Source organism: Staurois parvus, unplaced genomic scaffold (assembly GCF_062004578.1).
Source record: "Staurois parvus isolate SC_StPar_1 unplaced genomic scaffold, SC_StPar_1.0 ptg001694l, whole genome shotgun sequence".
Lineage (NCBI taxonomy): Eukaryota > Metazoa > Chordata > Amphibia > Anura > Ranidae > Staurois > Staurois parvus.
Genome location: NW_028319490.1, coordinates 552,888 through 572,966, shown reverse-complemented (window position 1 = coordinate 572,966; position 20,079 = coordinate 552,888). Strand labels below are relative to the sequence as shown.

Sequence of the window (20,079 nt, the reverse complement as noted above, 5' to 3'; positions counted from 1 at the left end):
GAATGTTTGTGACATGTGTGCAGAGTGGAGGAATGTTTGTGACATGTGTGCAGAGTGGAGGAATGTTTGTGACATGTGTGCAGAGTGGGTGAATGTTTGTGACATGTGTGCAGAGTGGGGGAATGTTTGTGACATTTGTGCAGAGTGAGTGAATGTTTGTGACATGTGTGCAGAGTGGGTGAATGTTTGTGACATGTGTGCAGAGTGGGTGAATGTTTGTGACATGTGTGCAGAGTGGGTGAATGTTTGTGACATTTGTGCAGAGTGGAGGAATGTTTGTGACATGTGTGCAGAGTGGGTGAATGTTTGTGACATTTGTGCAGAGTGGGTGAATGTTTGTGACATGTGTGCAGAGTGGAGGAATGTTTGTGACATTTGTGCAGAGTGAGTGAATGTTTGTGACATGTGTGCAGAGTGGGTGAATGTTTGTGACATGTGTGCAGAGTGGGTGAATGTTTGTGACATGTGTGCAGAGTGGGTGAATGTTTGTGACATTTGTGCAGAGTGGAGGAATGTTTGTGACATGTGTGCAGAGTGGGTGAATGTTTGTGACATTTGTGCAGAGTGGGTGAATGTTTGTGACATTTGTGCAGAGTGGGTGAATGTTTGTGACATTTGTGCAGAGTGGAGGAATGTTTGTGACATTTGTCCAATGAATATTTTATAAGTAGACATCTTTATCTGTGAATCAAACACTCCTAAGCTCTGATCTGTATATTCTGACCCTTTTACAGGAAATAGAGTCATTTTATGAGTGTCATTGCTGTGATTTGTACCATGGTATGAGTGGTCACGTGTCATTGCTGTGATCTGTACCATGGTATGAGTGGTCACGTGTCATTGCTGCGATTTGTACCATGGTATGAGTGGTCACGTGTCATTGCTGTGATCTGTACCATGGTATGAGTGGTCACGTGTCATTGCTGCGATTTGTACCATGGTATGAGTGGTCACGTGTCATTGCTGCGATTTGTACCATGGTATGAGTGGTCACGTGTCATTGCTGTGATCTGTACCATGGTATGAGTGGTCACGTGTCATTGGTGTGATCTGTACCATGGTATGAGTGGTCACGTGTCATTGCTGTGATTTGTACCGTGGTATGAGTGGTCACGTGTCATTGGTGTGATCTGTACCATGGTATGAGTGGTCACGTGTCATTGCTGCGATTTGTACCGTGGTATGAGTGGTCACGTGTCATTGCTGTGATTTGTACCGTGGTATGAGTGGTCACGTGTCATTGCTGTGATCTGTACCATGGTATGAGTGGTCACGTGTCATTGCTGTGATTTGTACCGTGGTATGAGTGGTCACGTGTCATTGCTGTGATTTGTACCGTGGTATGAGTGGTCACGTGTCATTGCTGTGATTTGTACCATGGTATGAGTGGTCACGTGTCATTGCTGTGATTTGTACCATGGTATGAGTGGTCACGTGTCATTGCTGTGATTTGTACCATGGTATGAGTGGTCACGTGTCATTGCTGTGATTTGTACCATGGTATGAGTGGTCACGTGTCATTGCTGTGATTTGTACCGTGGTATGAGTGGTCACGTGTCATTGCTGTGATTTGTACCGTGGTATGAGTGGTCACGTGTCATTGCTGTGATTTGTACCATGGTATGAGTGGTCACGTGTCATTGCTGTGATTTGTACCATGGTATGAGTGGTCACGTGTCATTGCTGTGATTTGTACCATGGTATGAGTGGTCACGTGTCATTGGTGTGATCTGTACCATGGTTTCTGAGTGTTTCAGTAGTTTCCAGAATTGTAGAATGTTGCAGGAAGGTTCTGGAATCTCAAATCTTTAGTAACTTAAGCTAGCCAGTAAGGGGGATCACTTGTACCCCAAACGTTCTGCACCCCTCTAGTGTCAGGAAGAGAACTGTGAGTTCTGGCTATGGTGCACTGCAGACCATGTCTGAGGTTGTCATGGGGGAGAGGAGCCCATTACATTGTTCATTCACATGCACACCTACCTAGGATGAAGGTAAGTGTTTGAATGAGGCAAGAGGGGTCCTATGGAAACCACCATAAACACGGGTCTAAATATACTGGGACTGCTGGGACAACTGTTCCCATGCCACTGTCTACATTCCTTGAGTTCCCGGGTCTGTACAACTGCTGTGCCCATTATGAGGGGTTCCCACCATCCCTGTGCTGAGATCCAAGTGCTGCACTCTTGCTGTGCCCATTATGAGGCTTTCCCACCATCCCTGTGCTGAGTTCCCGGGTCTGTACACCCACTATGTTCGTTATGAGGGGTTCCCAGTATCCCTGTGCTGAGATTGTGGGTCTGTACATCAGTTGTGCCCATTATGAGGGGTTCTCATCATCCCTGTGCTGAGTTCCTAGCTCTGCACACCGGCTGTGCCCATTATGAGGGGTTCCCTCCATCCCCGGGCTGAGTTCCCGGGTCTGTACACCCGCTGTGTACATTATGAGAAGTTCCCACCATCCCTGTGCCGAGTTCCCGGGTCTGTACACCCACTGTGCCCATTATGATGGGTTCCCACCATCCCTGTGCTGAGTTCCCGGGTCTGTACACCCGCTGTGCCCATTATGAGGGGTTCCCACCATCCCTGTGCTGAGTTCCCAGGTCTGTACACCCGCTGTGCCCATTATGAGGGTTCCCACCATCCCTGTGCTGAGTTCCCAGGTCTGTACACCCGCTGTGCTCATTATGAGGGGTTCCCACCATCCCTGTGCTGAGTTCCTGGGTCTGTACACCCGCTGTGTACATTATGATAAGTTCCCACCATCCCTGTGCTGAGGTCCCGGGTCTGTACACCTGCTGTGCCCATTATGAGGGGTTACCACCATCCCTGTGCTGAGATCCCGGGTCTGTACACCCGCTGTGCCCATTATGAGGGGTTCCCACCATCTCTATGGTGAGTCCCCAGGTCTGTACACCAGCTGTGCCCATTATAAGGGGTTCCCACCATCCCTGTGCTGAGTTCCCAGGTCTGTAGACCTGCTGTGTTTTATTACTTTTTGTCCTTAGATTGCATAAAAAAAGAACTCATTTTTCCAAGACAAGCTCACCAAATGAAAGCCTCGTTTTCTTGTAAAACAACTGTCTGTGATGCTGGGTTATCCTAAACAATGACAATGTTTTTGCCAATAAATAGGCCCCACTGTATACTGAAGTGGAAAAAAGTCAATTCTGCCTGAAACTTTTGTTTTCTTATTTTGCATAGAAAGGAGAAATGTTGGAAGTTCTGATGGATTGTATGACTGTCGGTGTGCCCATTATGAGGGGTTCCCACCATCCCTGTGCTGAGTTCTCGGGTCTGTACACCTGCTGTGCCCATTGGCAGGATTCTCCCATCACACCACCCAATCATTATCATCGGATTATTCCTTTATAACTCCTTCTAGGATGATGGCATTTTTTTTCTGTCTTGTTTCAGATTTAATAGGAAAAAGTTTGTTGAGGTGGTGAAGACGCTGCAGGGGTGTCCTTGGAAGGAGGAGCAGACGGAACACAACCTGCTGAAGTCAGTAAAACAATAAATACACACATATATATACAGTATATATAGATATATACCGCCCAAATCGCCCGCTCCGCTCCTCCCATGATATCCTCCTCTCCAGCTCCCTCATCACCTCCTCCCACGCTCGCCTCCAGGACTTCTCCAGAGCCCCTCCCATCCTCTGGAACTCCCTACCTCAGTATGTCCGGTCAGCCCCCACCCTGTCTGCCTTTAGGTGATCTTTGAAAACTCACTTCTTCAGAGAAGCCCACCCCACCTCCACCTAAGAACTGTACTTAAATCACCTCCATCAGATTATCCCCTGGAGCTATCACCTTTTGTATCCCCTCCCCCTTCCTTTAGATTGTAAGCTCCATGATCCGGGCCCTCCTATTCCTTCTGTACTGACATGTATTGTGATTGGAATGTCCCCCTTTACATTGTAAAGCTCTGCGCAAACTGTTGGTGACATATAAATCCTGTATAATAATATATATAAATCCTGTATAATAATAATATATATAAGTCCTGTATAATAATAATATATAAATCCTGTATAATAATATAATATAAATCCTGTATAATAATAATATATAAATCCTGTATTATAATAATATAATATAAATCCTGTATAATAATATATATAAATCCTGTATAATAATAATATATAAATCCTGTTTAATAATAATATATATAAATCCTGTATAATAATAATAATAATAATAATAATAATATATAAATCCTGTATAATAATAATAATATATAAATCCTGTATAATAATAATATATAAATCCTGTATAATAATAATATATGTAAATCCTGTATAATAATAATATATAAATCCTGTATAATAATAATAATAATAATAATAATAATAATATATAAATCCTGTTTAATAATAATAATAATAATAATAATATATAAATCCTGTATAATAATAATATATATAAATCCTGTATAATAATAATATATGTAAATCCTGTATAATAATAATATATAAATCCTGTATAATAATAATATATATAAATCCTGTATAATAATAATATATGTAAATCCTGTATAATAATAATATATAAATCCTGTATAATAATAATAATATATAAATCCTGTATAATAATATATATAAATCCTGTATAATAATAATATATAAATTCTGTATAATAATAATAATATATAAATCCTGTATAATAATATATATAAATCCTGTATAATAATAATATATAAATTCTGTATAATAATAATAATATATAAATCCTGTATAATAATTCACTGCTGCAATGTATCATGCGATTTGCTGCAACGTTCAACATAGAAAGTCGCATGACAAGCCAAAAAACATTCATTTCATTGGGTGACATCTTCATTGTTGCGACTTGAGTACCTGCGCTACTTGTCTGCGTCTTCCTTGGAACATGAGTGCCATAGACTGCAAAGGTCGCAAGAAAGTAGTTTCGATAATATGTGGCAAACTCTGTATTGTTATGATTTGCCAAAGTTGCATCAAGTCTTACGCAAGTCACAATGATTTGCCTGTTTTTAGAGTCACAACAGTGTGAACCTATTATTATTATTATACAGGATTTATGGCGCCAACAGTTTGCTCAGCGCTTTACAATATAACGGGAGACAATACAGAACAATACAGATCAATACAAGAGGGATAGGAGGGCCCTGATCCTGGGAGCTTACAATCTAGGAGGGAGGGGCTAGTGGTACAAAAGGTAGTAACTGTGGGGGATGGACTGGTAGGAGGAGTAGAAGATTCCATTATTAGCTGAGGGCAGGATAGGCTTCTCTGAAGAGAAAGGTTTTCAGAGATCGCCTAAAAGTGAGCAGAGTAGGCGATAGTCTGATAAATTGGGGTAGAGAGTTCCAGAAAATGGGGGAAGCTCTGGAGAAGTCCTGGAGACGAGCATGGGAGGAGGAGACAAGGGAGCTAAAGTGTAGGAGGTCTTGCGAGGAGTGGAGAGGACGGTGTGGGTGATATTTGGAGACAAGATCGGTGATGTAATTTGGGGTGGAGTTATAAATGGCTTTATATGCTATTGTTAATGTTTTGAATTTTATCCGTTGGGCAACTGGAAGCCAGTGGAGGGATTGGCAGAGAGGGGTGGAGGACACTGAATGGAGGCCAGTGGAGGGATTGGCAGAGACCTAGCCTTATGGGAATATTTTTTCTCTGTATTTATTATGCTCTCTTGTTCCTCATACAGTTGGACTTGCTTGCAGGTCTCCTCTAATTGATATCATCTAGTAAACTGTATCTCTAGATACACTATATTGCCAAAAGTATTGGTCGGCCAGCATTTCCACGCACATGACCTTTAATGGCCCCCCAGTCTTAGTCCGTAGGGTTCAATATTGAGTTGGCCCCGCCCTTTCCACGCACATGACCTTTAATGGCCCCCCAGTCTTAGTCTGTAGGGTTCAATATTGAGTTGGCCCCGCCCTTTCCACACACATGACCTTTAATGGCCCCCCAGTCTTAGTCCGTAGGGTTCAATATTGAGTTGGCCCCGCCCTTTCCACACACATGACCTTTAATGGCCCCCCAATCTTAGTCCGTAGGGTTCAATATTGAGTTGGCCCCGCCCTTTCCACACACATGACCTTTAATGTTCCCCCAGTCTTAGTCCGTAGGGTTCAATATTGAGTTGGCCCCACCCTTTGCAGCTATAACAGCTTCAACTCTTCTGGGAAGGCCGTCCACAAGGTTTAGGAGGGTGTCTATGGGAAGGTTGGACCATTCTTCCAGAAGCACATTTGTCAGGTCAGGCACTGATGTTGGGGGAGGAGGCCTGGCTCGCAGTCTCCGCTCTAATTCATCCCAAAGGTGTTCTATGGGGTTGAGGTCAGGACTCTGTGCAGGACAGTCAGGTTCCTCCACCCCAAACTGGCTCCTCCATGTCTTTATGGACCTTGCTTTGTGCACTGGTGGGCAGTCATGTTGGAACAGGAAGGGGCCATCACGGCAGTCACATGTCCTGATCGAAAGAGGAGATCGGGACCTTTCTGTGAGTACCGGACATGTGCGCTGGGAGCGTGCAGGGCGCGCACTCTCGCCACATATATCTTTTTTTAATAGAACACAAATGTGCGGTTGCTCTGCGTCTAGGCCCAGACGCCGGGAGGCCACACATTTGCGTTCGGCTGGCGTGAAGAGGTTAACTAGCTGATGAAGGGTGCAGACGCAACCTTTGAGCATGGGATGTGAAGTGAACTCATTGTTCCAGGAGTAGTTGGACCTACGCAGACCTTTCCTCTCTCTTATCTTGAATACCAATAAACATCAACCTTCATAAAACTCAAAAAACGATGAATAATGACCTCCGAGTGTCACCTATACTTGTCTTTTCTCCGACTATGTTTTACATTTGCAATGTTTCAACCAATATTATCTTTAGGAGCCTTCTGGGGGAAAGTCCATGCGTTGGCACAGTTATCCTGGCTGAGTGGATGCCAATTGTGTACCAAGTCATTCCATCATTAAATTTTCTCCTGACAAAACATTACTTGCCTTAACCCTCTTTGCTGCCAGAGCCTATTTTTATTTTTTTTTTAATTTTTCAATGTTTTGTTAAAATACACATTTTAAGATGAGTTAAAACCTCCAAACGGTGGATGTTTTCTAAATTCTGGAAAAAAAATCATGTCGGTTGTTAATTTTTAGTGCCCTCAAACATAATATATTGCTCAATTTTTAGGGAAGATATATAAAATGAGGTTGTAACGATTAATTAGATACCCAACATGTCAAGCCTTAAAATTGTGCTGGTCCATGAAACGGTTAAAAACTACGACACCAACATTTTCCATAGCCAACACTTTAGGGCCCGTGCAGGTCCTCAGGATAGATTTAGCAGTGAATGATGGCCTGATAAATATTGCCCTCGCTCCAGTGTGCACTGTGATCTGTAACATATGTAGTGCAATTGTTGTTTTCATAAATAGCTGCAGCCCAACATATTTTTTTATTTGTCATTTTAATTTTTCACATTTTCTTTTTTGGATGTTTACCTAGTATGATCGCTGATATCTCCTGTCTGGGGCTTCGTCCTTATTTTTTGGAAATTTGTACCATCAACTTAACCATTTCAATACCGGGCAATTTTACCCCCTTCCTGCCCAGGCCATTTTTCAGGTTTCAGCCCTCTCACACTTTGAATGACAATTGCGCGGTCATACAACATTGTACCCAAACTAAAATTTTATCATTTTCTTCACACAACTAGAGCTTTCTTTTTGTGGTATTTAATCACCGCTGGGGTTTTTATTTTTTGCTAAATTAACAAAAAAAGACCAAAAATTTTGAAAAAAAACCCACATTTTTCTTTGTTTCTGTTATAAAAGTTTACAAATAAATAATTGTTCTTCATAAATTTAGGCTGAGATGTATTCTGCTACATGTCTTTGGTGAAAATAACCCAAATTAGGATGTATTATTTAGTCTGCAGGAAAGTTATAGAGTTCACAAACTATGGTATAGATCTGAATATTGATCAATTCTGAAGTACTGACAGCCAATCTAATTTCTTGAGGTCCAAGAATGTCAGAACAGTACAGATATCCCCCAAATGTCAGAATAGTACAGATATCCCCCAAATGTCAGAATGGTACAGATATCCCCCCAAATGTCAGAACAGTACAGATATCCCCCAAATGTCAGGACAGTACAGATATCCCCCAAATGTCAGAACGGTACAGATATCCCCCCAAATGTCAGGACAGTACAGATATTCCCCAAATGTCAGGACAGTACAGATATACTCCAAATGTCAGAACAGTACAGATATCCCCCAAATGTCAGGACGGTACAGATATCCCCCAAATGTCAGGACAGTACAGATATCCCCCAAATGTCAGGACAGTACAGATATCCCCCAAATGTCAGAACAGTACAGATATTCCCCAAATGTCAGGACAGTACAGATATCCCACAAATGTCAGAACAGTACAGATATCCCCCAAATGTCAGGACAGTACAGATATCCCCCAAATGTCAGAATAGTACAGATATCCCCAAATGTCAGGACGGGACAGATATCCTCCAAATGTCAGAACAGTACAGATATCCCCCAAATGTCAGAACAGTACAGATATCCCCCAAATGTCAGAATAGTACAGATATCCCCCAAATGTCAGAACAGTACAGATATCCCCCAAATGTCAGAACAGTACAGATATCCCCCAAATGTCAGAACAGTACAGATATCCCCCAAATGTCAGAACAGTACAGATATCCCCCAAATGTCAGAACAGTACAGATATCCCCCAAATGTCAGAACAGTACAGATATCCCCCAAATGTCAGAATAGTACAGATATCCCCCAAATGACCCCTTTTTGCAGAGTAGACAGTCCGACGTACTTCATAAGAGGCATGGCGAGTTTTTTGAAGTTGTATTTTTTTGTCATAATTTTTCGGAAAATGAAAAAATTAAAAAAATTATTTTCACTATTTTTTTTTTACATACTGTCACCAGTGCAGTACAGCGTCATCATATAACTGGCATGGCGGTTAACAGGGACACTGACTGGTGACAGTATGAAAAAAAAAAAATATATATATATATTTTTTTTTTTATTATATTTAATTATTTAATTTTTATTACCTTTTCTTTTTTTTTTTAAGATTTTTTTTTCATATTTTACTATGACCAAAGTAGTACAATGTTACCATAGTAACATTGTACTACTTTGGGGAAGTGATCAGTATTTTTTTTTTTTTTTTTTTACACAATTTGCTTATAGCAAAGAATTACTTTGCTATAAGCAAGCATTTACCTGAATGACATCGATTCATTCAGCTTTTTTTTTTTTTTTTTATGCTTAGCTGTGATTTGGTCACAGCTAATCACATGACATGTGCATGTGACCTGCTGTGACCATTCACAGCTAGGCACTAGTATACAATGGATGGCATCATGAATGAAGCCATCCATTGTATACAACTGTCATGTGACCTGCTGTGATTGGTCACAGCAGGTCACATGGTACCAGCAACGGGAGCCGGTACTCGGATCTGTCATCGGCTGTGTCCGAGGTGCACGGCCAGTGACAGATCGCATTGCTGCACCGCTCTGCATTAGCGCAAACTGCGCATGTGCGGGAGCACACCAAATGGCGTGCACCCGGAGTGCAGAGACACTTTTGAAGCCGCCAAACGGCCATTGGCCGGGCGGCTAATGGTTAACTACATGGATGGAGGGGGAGGGGGGCTGACTCCCACTGGCCTCAGTGGCCACCAGGGCACCCTACAGTAGTTCTTGCATGGGAAGACCTTCCACCTTTGGGTGGTGTGCGGGTTAACAATGGCCAGTTGTTTTGTTTTTATCTCCACGGCATCTGCTTGGATTAACTCCTTGCCCTCCAGAGAATCCCCCCCCCCCCTTCCTGACCAAGCCATTTTTGCGATATGGTGCTGAGTTACTTTTACTGACAATTGTGCGGTCATGCAACGCTGCACCCAAATGAAATTTACATCCTTTTTTCCCCTCAAATTGAGCTTTCTTTCGATGATATTTGATCGCTTGTGCGTTTTTTTGCGCTATAAACAAAAGATCAACAATTTTGAGAAAAAAAACATATTTTTGACTTTTTACTATTAACCCCTTGCCCTCCTGAGGACATAAAGTTGCAAAAAATGTATGTGAACCCCTTGGGATTACGTGGAGTTTTGCATGAATTGGGCATAAAATGTGCTCTGAACGTCATCTAAGTCACAACAATAGAAGAACACAGTCTGCTGAACATAATACTACACAAACATTAGATGTTGCCATGGTTTAATTGCACATAACATGTAAACATTCACAGTGCAGGGAGGAAAAAGTATGTGAGGCCCTAGCTTAATGACTTCTCCCAGAGCTAATTGGAGCCAGGAGTGAGCCAACCTTGACTCCAATCAGTGTGATGATATTGGATGTGTTGCTGACAGCTGTCCTGCCCTTAAAAAACACACACCTGTTTTGCGTTTACTGGTTTCAAGAAGCCCTGTCTGATGTGAACCATGCCTCGCAGAAAAGAGCTTTCGGAAGACCTACGATCAAGAATTGTTGACTTGCATGAAGCTGGAAAGGGTTTACAAAAGTATCTCCTTGAGCCTTGATGTTCATGTGTCCACGGTAAGACAGACTGTCTACAAATGGAGAAAGTTTAGCACTGTTGCTACTCTCCCTAGTCATGGTCGTCCTGTAAAAATGACTGCAAGAGCACAGCGCAGAAAGCTGCATGAGGTAAGAAGAATCCCAGAGTGTCAGCTAAAGATCTACAGAAATCTCTGGCACATGCTAACATTTTTGTTGACACATCTACAATAAGGAAAACATTAAACAAGAATGGAGTACATGGGAGGACACCACGGAGGAAGCCATTGCTGTCCAAAAAGAAAATTGCAGCACGTTTGAATTTTGCAAAAGAGCACCTGGATGTTCCACAGCACTACTGGCAAAATATACTGTGGACAGATGAAACCAAGATTGAGTTGTTTGGGAAGAACACACAACACTATGTGTGGAGAAAAAAAGGCACAGCACACCAACATCAAAACCTCATCCCCACTGTGAAACATGGCGGAGGGAGCATCATGGTTTGGGGCTACTTTGCTGCCTCAGGGCCTGGACGGATTGTTGTCATTGATGGGAAAATGAATTCCAGAGTTTATCAAGACATTTTGCAGGAAAACGTACGACCATCTGTCCGCCAACTGAACCTCCGCAGAGGATGGGTGATGCAACAGGACAATGACCCAAAGCATACAAGTCATTCAACAAAACAATGGCTGCAACAGCACAGAATACACCTTCTGGAGTGGCCCAGTCAGAGTCCTGACCTCAACCCCATTGAAATGCTGTGGCATGACCTTAAGAGAGCGATTCACACCAGACATCCCAAGAATATTGCTACACTGAAACAGTTTTGTGAAGAGGAGTGGTCCAAAATGACTCCAGATCATTGTGCAGGTCTGATCTGCAACTACAGGAAACGTTGGTTGAGGTTATTGCTGCTAAAGGAGGGTAAACCAGTTATTAAGTCCAAAGGTTCACATACTTTTTCCTCCCTGCACTGTGAATGTTTACATGTTATGTGCAATTAAACCATGGCAACATCTAATGTTTGTGTAATATTATGTTCAGCAGACTGTGTTCTTCTATTGTTGTGACTTAGATGACGTTCAGAGCACATTTTATGCCCAATTCATGCAAAACTCCATGTAATCCCAAGGGGTTCACATACTTTTTCTTGCAACTGTAATTGTTTTTCATAAATTTAGGCCAAAATGTATTCTGCTACATTTCTTGGTGGTGAAAATAACCTAAATCAGTGTTTAATATTTAGTCTGTAGGAAAGTTATAGAGTCGACAAATGTAGGTATACGGTATATGTTAAAATTCAATCAATCCTGATGTACTGATGGCCGATATAATGTCTTGAGGCCCAGAAATATCAGGACAGTACAAATACACCCAAAATGACCCCTTTTTGGAAAGTAGACAGGTATTACTAAGAGGCATGGCACGTTTTTTTTTCTTAAGTTGTAATTTGTTTGTCATAATGTTTTTGAAAATTAGGAAATTTTTTTACATACTGTCACAAGTGCAGTGCAGGACAGCTGTCAGCAACACATCCAATATCATCACACTGATTGGAGTCAAGGTTGGCTCACTCCTGGCTCCAATTAGCTCTGGGAGAAGTCATTAAGTTAGGGCTTCACATACTTTTTCCTCCCTGCACTGTGAATGTTTACATGTTATGTGCAATTAAACCATGGCAACATCTAATGTTTGTGTAGTATTATGTTCAGCAGACTGTGTTCTTCTATTGTTGTGACTTAGATGACGTTCAGAGCACATTTTATGCCAAATTCATGCAAAACTCCACGTAATCCCAAGGGGTTCACATACTTTTTCTTGCAACTGTACCCCCCTTCCTGACCAGGCCATTTTTTGCGATATGGCCCTGCATTACTTTAACTGACAATTGCGCGGTCATGCAATGCTGCACCCAAATTAAATTTATGTCCTTTTTTTCCACAAATAGAGCTTTCTTTCAGTGGTATTTGATCGACTGTGCGTCTTTCATTTTTTGCGCTATAAACAGAATAAAGACTGACAATTTTGAGAAAAAAAAAGTATTTTGGACTTTTTCTATTAAACATGTCCAGTAAAAATTTAAAAAATCCAAATTTCGTCATAAATTTAGGCCAAAATGTATTCTGCTCCATGTCTTTGCTAAAAAAAAATCCCAATACGTGTAAATTCATTGGTTTACGTGAAAGTTATAGCGTTTACAAAAGGCGGTATAAATACTGGAATTGTTTTTTTTACTAGTAATGGCAGCGATCAGCGACTTATGGTGGGACTGCGGGGGAGCATTCTAACACTGGGGGGCACTCACATCCCCAGTGACACCAATACAGTGATCAGTGCTAATAAAAAGCACTGACTGTACTAATAGCAGTGGGCAGGAAGGGGTTAACACCTGGGGTGATCAAAGGGTTAACTGTGTGCTGTTTTTACACTGTAAGCACACTGCTTTCTCATATGGAAGAAAAATATATTTGAAATGCTACAATTTTGTCCATATTCGATATATTTCAATATACTGTATATACTGCATGTTGAAATGCGTTTTTATTACAAAATATATGAAATTTTTTTTTAAAATACATTTCAAATATACTGTATGTCTTTAAATGTATCTACTGTAAGTTGTATCTGTTTATCTATGTGTATAAAGTGCGGCGCTAACAATCTATCCAACACATTTAAAACATCAAAAATATGTGTAAATTATTGCAATCGATAAAGCAGCAAGTAAGCAAATGAATATAAGGAACAGATAAAGTCCATTCAGTATAAATGTGTATATCAGTGATGCTATGAAGCACAACAAAAAGTGTCCAATTCCACACAGTGCTTGGGGGTCCAATGAATACTCCACCACTATGCACTCACCACAATGATACTTGTACTGTAGCAATAACCAAAGGTCAAAAACTTCACTCTCCAGAGTCTGCAGGACAAGTGACCTCCTAAAGAAAAGACTCACCACATGGAACCCAGAAAACTATTCATAGTGCAGCATGGGCATACCCCTGAGGACCCCTGCACGAAACGCGTTGGATGGAGCCTACGTGCTGACGTCATGATGCCATGTTCGTGCTCCGGAACAGGAGCCATTTTGGTATGCGACTCCATGTTTATATTTATGTTTCCACGTGGAATGTTTTTACTTCAATTTTAAATAAATCCTGCACTATGAATGGTTTTCTGAGCTCCGTGTGGTGAGGCTTTTCCATAGGAGGTCACTTGTCCTGCGGACTCTGGAGAGGGAACTTTTTGACCTTCAGTACAAGTAGCGTTGTGGTGAGTGCATAGTGGTGAGTGCATAGTGGTGAGTGCACAGTGGTGAGTGCACAGTGGTGAGTGCACTGTGGTGAGTGCACTGTGGTGAGTGCACAGTGGTGAGTGCAGAGTGGTGAGTGCATTGTGGTGAGTGCACAGTGGTGAGTGCAGAGTGGTGAGTGCACAGTGGTGAGTGCATTGTGGTGAGTGCAGAGTGGTGAGTGCACAGTGGTGAGTGCAGAGTGGTGAGTGCATTGTGGTGAGTGCACAGTGGTGAATGCACAGTGGTGAGTGCACAGTGGTGAGTGCAGAGTGGTGAGTGCACAGTGGTGAGTGCACAGTGGTGAGTGCACAGTGGTGAGTGCAGAGTGGTGAGTGCACAGTGGTGAGTGCACAGTGGTGAGTGCAGAGTGGTGAGTGCAGAGTGGTGAGTGCACAGTGGTGAGTGCAGAGTGGTGAGTGCACAGTGGTGAGTGCAGAGTGGTGAGTGCACAGTGGTGAGTGCAGAGTGGTGAGTGCACAGTGGTGAGTGCACAATGGTGAGTGCACAGTGGTGAGCGCACAGTGGTGAGCGCACAGTGGTGAGCGCACAGTGGTGAGTGCACAATGATGAGTGCACAGTGGTGAGTGCACAGTGGTGAGTGCACAGTGGTGAGTGCACTGTGGTGAGTGCATAGTGGTGAGTGCACAGTGGTGAGTGCACAGTGGTGAGTGCATAGTGGTGAGTGCACAGTGGTGAGTGCACTGTGGTGAGTGCACTGTGGTGAGTGCATAGTGGTGAGTGCAGAGTGGTGAGTGCACAGTGGTGAGTGCACAGTGGTGAGTGCACAGTGGTGAGTGCACTGTGGTGAGTGCACTGTGGTGAGTGCATAGTGGTGAGTGCACAGTGGTGAGTGCACAGTGGTGAGTACATAGTGGTGGCGGAGTATTCACTGTGTGGAATTGGACACTTTTTGCTTCATGACGTCACAGATACACATTTATACTGAATGAACTTAATTCATGTTGCTTTATTGATTGCACTCATTTGCACATATTTTTGTTGTTTTAAATATGTTGGATAGATTTTTTTGCGCTGCACTTTATACACATAGATTATATTTTGTGATCGATTGTCACTATCCCTTGTGCCAGCTGCTTTCATTCAGAGAACACTCACCATTTACAGTTTTGAAATAATATATTTCTGTTAATCTGCATCTCTTCCTCTACATCTATCAATGTGCTGATTTCATAAAGCTTGTAGGGCTGTCAAAAAAAGGGGGCGGAGAGCTGAAATTACACTCTGCAGAGCTCTGAGAGCTGATTGGAGGTAAGAGACACACCCCCTCCACACAGCTCACAGGAACAGAGCTGATTCTGTCAATCACAAGCTGTGTGCTGTCACCTTTTTTTCTCTTGGTGTCAGAAGTGCAGATAGCAGAGGCAGCAGATGGAAATGACACGCAGTGCTCTGAATTGAGACAAGTACACACTGTAGCAGGGTATGCTTTGTTCATACTTCATATCTGAGGTTTAGAGCCACTTTAACCAGTTCTAGAAGTACTGCTGCAGGGCTGCACAAAATCACCTATATAGACCTGATTTCACATTTCTGGGTAGGGCGGCTAGGGATGTCAGTCACCGGGTACCGGCCAGTGATTCCCCACAGGAACCCGGTGATCATCTGGGAAAGTTGTTTACACACAGATCTCTCTCCTGTCATCCAGGACATGCTGCTTTGTATCTCTCTGAACAGCATTTCTCCCTAGTAACACACAACACACATTTAACCCTTTGATGGCCCCAGATGTTAACCCCTTCCTTCCCAGTGCCATTAGAACAGTGTCAGTGCTTTTAATAAGCAATGATCACTGTATTGGTGTCACTGGGGATGCCAGTGATAGTTAGTCCCCCCCCCAGTGTCATAATGCCCGCCGCAGTCCTGTTATAAGTTGCTGATTGCCGCCATCACTAGTAAAAAAAAATTCCAGTATCTTTCCCGCCATTTGCAGACGCTATAACTGTCATGTAAACCAATTAATTTACATGTATTGGGATTTTTTTTAGCAAAGACACGGAGCAGAATACATTGTGGCCTAAATTTATGACGAAATTAGATTTTTAAAATTTTTATATTGGACATGTTTAATAGGAAAAAGTAAAAAATAGTTTTTTTTTCAAAATTGTCATTTTTTTTTGTTTATAGAGCAAAAAAAAAAAATGCACAGGCAATCAAATACCACCGAAGAAAGCTCTGTTTGAGGGAAAAAAGGACGTAAATTTAATTTGGGTGCAGCGTTGCATGACTGCTCAATTGTCAGTTAAAGTAACACTGTAACCAGGGGCGGACTGACCATTCCAGCACTCGGGCACTGCCTGAGGGCCTGGGGTCATTAGGGGGCCCCATAAAATGCCCCTAGTACCTTTTATAGGCTTTTTTTGGGTGTGTTTTGAGTGTGGGCAAGGACACAGGGGCTCCATGATCCTCAATTGCCCGGGGGCCCCATGAGTTGTCAGTCCGCCCCTGGCTGTAACGCAAATAATGGCCTGGTGGGGGGGGGGTCCTCTGGAGGGTAAGTGGTTAAGTAGGCTTGGCTGAAGAGTGGCAGGAGGAGATCAGGAACACTGAGACACAACAAAGGATGAAAAGAAGATGAAAACAATTTGATTGTAATCATTAAATGTATATATTTATGTAGAAGCATGGCGGACGTGAACGAAACCCAGTTATGGATGATGATTTGTATGAATTCTTTTTCATTGCTCAGGGCGGAGTTTCAAAAATGTTGCAACGCCTCCTATTCCATGATCGTGACGCAGGAGAACACTCCGATTGGACGTACAATTCGCTATGATGGAGGGAAAGGAAGCAGAAACGTCACCGAGAGCCTTTACAGTTTGTTTCCAAAGGTGAGAGCCAGCCAAGAACCTCCATGTTCCCATTTCTGAGGAGGAAATCACGGCATCCGGGACAATGAGACCCAACACTGGGGAATGGAGAGGGACGTGTGGGCAGGCAGGCCAGTGTAGGGGGGTCATGGATGGTTCCTGCCTCCTAAATCAGTTGGATGTTGTACTGTGCTAGATATTAATGAATGCAGAAGGTTTGGAGTTTAAGGGGTCTTCTTATTTAAAAACAATTAAAAAAAGCATATCCATCCATCCATCCATCCATCCAGTGAATCTGCGTGCATGTTAGTCCTGTGCAAATGAAAGAATATGTAAACCCAGCATGTCATATTCCTGATCTCTGCCTGCTGTACCATGTAATGCATGAAGAGTGCCCTGTTCTCTTTGTATTGCTTCCTTTGTGAAATCCTGGTGATCCTACCAGTCCCTCTGCTTTCCTATCAAAAACTGACCACACTAGGTATGAGAGCGCAGCGTGGTCAGTTCTCTACCCGTGCTGGGAACTCAGCCTGCTCTCTTCCAGTGATCAGACTTGTGCTGACACACATCCCTGTACAGCCATTGATTGGGAAGATCAGTGAGCTGCTGTTTCTCCACCCCCACCTCTCTGCGGAGCTGAAAACAGAGGGTATAAGGTCATTTATAAAAAAAAAAGGGGGGGGGGGGTATTTATTTATATTTATATACAAATGTTTTGCCTTTAATTTATGTTGTAAACTGAATGGGTTGTTTTACAAGGCGAAGGTTTACAATTCCTTTAAAGTGAAAGTAAACCCTATTTGTTAATGTTTTACCAACAGGTACGCCTTTAACCTCTTCCTGACCCCCCCATATCAGAACTACTGCTACAGGGTGACACGGGTGCACAAAATCGTAAATATGCGTGACTTTGCATTTCCGAGTAGGGGGTGCGCGTGCACAACGCCCTATCCACACCGCCATTGGCAGCTACAGCTGTCAATCACTGGGTCCCGGCCTGAGATTTCCCGCCTTCACCCGGCGACCAGTGAGTATAACTGACAGGGGAGAGACCTGTATGTAGAGAACACAGATCTCTCCCCTGTAAGCAAGGATGTGCTGCTGTGTATCGCTCTGCACAGCATGTCTCCATAGTAAAACACACACAGCACACAGTTAACCCTTTGATGGCCCCAGATGGTAACCCCTTCCTGCCCAGTGCCATTAGTACAGTGTCAGTGATTTGTATTAGCACTGATCACTGCATTGCTGTCACTGGGGATGTCAGTGAAACAAAGTCAGTTCCCCCCCAGTGTCAGAATGCCCGCCGCAGTCACTGATCACCGCCATTACTAGTATAAAAAAAAAAATTTCAGTATCTATGCCGCCATTTGTAAACACTATAACTTTTGCATAAAGCAATTAATTTACACGTATTGGGATTTTTTTTTTTAGCAAATACACGGAGCAGAATAGATTTTGCCTTAAATTTATGAGGAAATTTGATTTTTAACATTTTTTTTTTACTGGACATGTTTAATAGCAAAAGGTCAAAAATATATTCATTTTCTCAAAATTGTTGGTCTTTTTTTATTTATAGAGCAAAAAAATAAAAAACACACAGGTGATCAAATACCACCGAAAGAAAGCACTATTTGTGGGAAAAAAAGGATGTAAATTTCATTTGGGTGCAGCATTGCATGATTGCGCAATTGTCAGTTACAGTAACGCAAAAAATGGCCTGGTCAGGAAGGGGGGGGGGGGGGGTAAACAGTGGTTACAGTCCAGACCAATTTCCAGCTTTTAGCGATGTCACAATTTAAATGAAAATTCAATCATGCAACACTGTACCCTATTGAAATGTATCTTTTTTTTTTTTTAGATAGATGGAACTTTCTTTTGGTGGTATTTAATCACCACTGGGTTTTTATTTTTTTTTTGTTAAATTGTGAAAACTGCTTAACTGCCCTAAAAACCCCTAAAACTATAGAGCAGCAAACACAAAAAGAAGACATCCCTTCTAATAAATATAACTGGAATATTAGCGTGTTGCGCTCAGTAAATAACCACCAAATATAATATATGTGCAAAACATACAATCCCAGTGTATAAACCTTAAAATTCAAATATTAGTAAAAAAAATTATAAAAATACTAGAATTAAGATAAATTAAATTAACCACTTCAATACCGGGAACTTTCCCCCCCTTCCTACCCAGACCAATTTTAAGCTTTTAGCTATGAATGACAATTGCACAGTCATGCAACGCTGTAACCAAACTAAATGTTTGTCAATTATTTTGTACACAAATAGACCTTTCTTTTGGTGGTATTTAATCACCCATTTTTCCTAAATAAATGAAAAAACAAACAAATATTTATTTAAAAAAAATAGTTTTTCTTTGTTTCTGTGATAAAATTTTGCAAATACATAATTGTTTTTCATAAATTTAGGCCAAAATGTATTCTGCTACATTTCTTGGTGGTGAAAAGAACCTAAATCAGTGTTTAATATTTAGTCTGTAGGAAAGTCTTCAAATGTAGGTATACGGTATATGTTAAAATTCGATAAATCCTGATGTACTGATGGCCGATCTAATGTCTTGAGGCCCAGAAATATCAGGACAGTACAAATACACCCAAAATGACCCCTTTTTGGAAAGTAGACAGGTATTACTAAGAGGCATGGCAAGTTTTTTTTCTTAAGTTGTAATTTGTTTGTCATAATGTTTTTGAAAATTAGGAATTTTTGTTACATACTGTCACAAGTGCAGTGCAGCATCATCACATAACTGGTGTAGCGGTGATCAGGGACACTGACGACTGTACAAAAATAAAATAATATTTTCCCCTTTTTTATTAAATTTTTTTTTATTTTATTTTTTTTAAATTTGTGAGCAGAGAAATATAATGTTACCATAGTAACATTGTACTACTCTGGGAAAGTGATCAGGGTTTTTTTTTTTTTTTTTACATATTATGATTGCTTATGGCAGTGAATTTCACTGCTATAAGCAAGCATTTTACTAAAGGAAATAGATTCATTCGTGGTTTTGCTCTGATTGGTCATAGCTAATCACTTGGTACAGATGGGCTGTGATTGGCCCTGTCTGTACCATGTGATCACCGTGACCAATCACAGCTAACAACACAATTGTAACAATGAATACCATGAAACAAAACCCTTCTTTGTTTACAATTGTCATGTGATCTGCTGTGATTGGTCACAGCGATCACTAGGTACTGGCAGTGGGCCAGTACACTGATCAGTCATCGACTGTGTCCGATGGACACAGCTGGTGACAGATCGTACCTGCAGCATGGCCCCAAGGCAGCGTGAGCCTTGTTCCGGGAGGACGTCAAAAGACATCCACCTGGAATGAGGAAAGTCCTGCCCAGCGGTCA

General features: G+C 41.9%; 1 protein-coding gene across 1 annotated transcript in view; it reads left to right on the top strand.

Moving 5' to 3' along the window:
- LOC149434720 (alpha-2,8-sialyltransferase 8F-like) overlaps positions 1 to 20,079 on the top strand; it is a 51,940-nt gene that overhangs the window by 8,687 nt on the left and 23,174 nt on the right. Inside the window, exons 3-4 of the mRNA XM_089663468.1 lie at positions 3,415 to 3,501; positions 16,576 to 16,717. Of these exons, the coding sequence (XP_089519594.1) occupies positions 3,415 to 3,501; positions 16,576 to 16,717 (229 nt within the window). The remainder of the gene's footprint in view (positions 1 to 3,414; positions 3,502 to 16,575; positions 16,718 to 20,079) is intronic.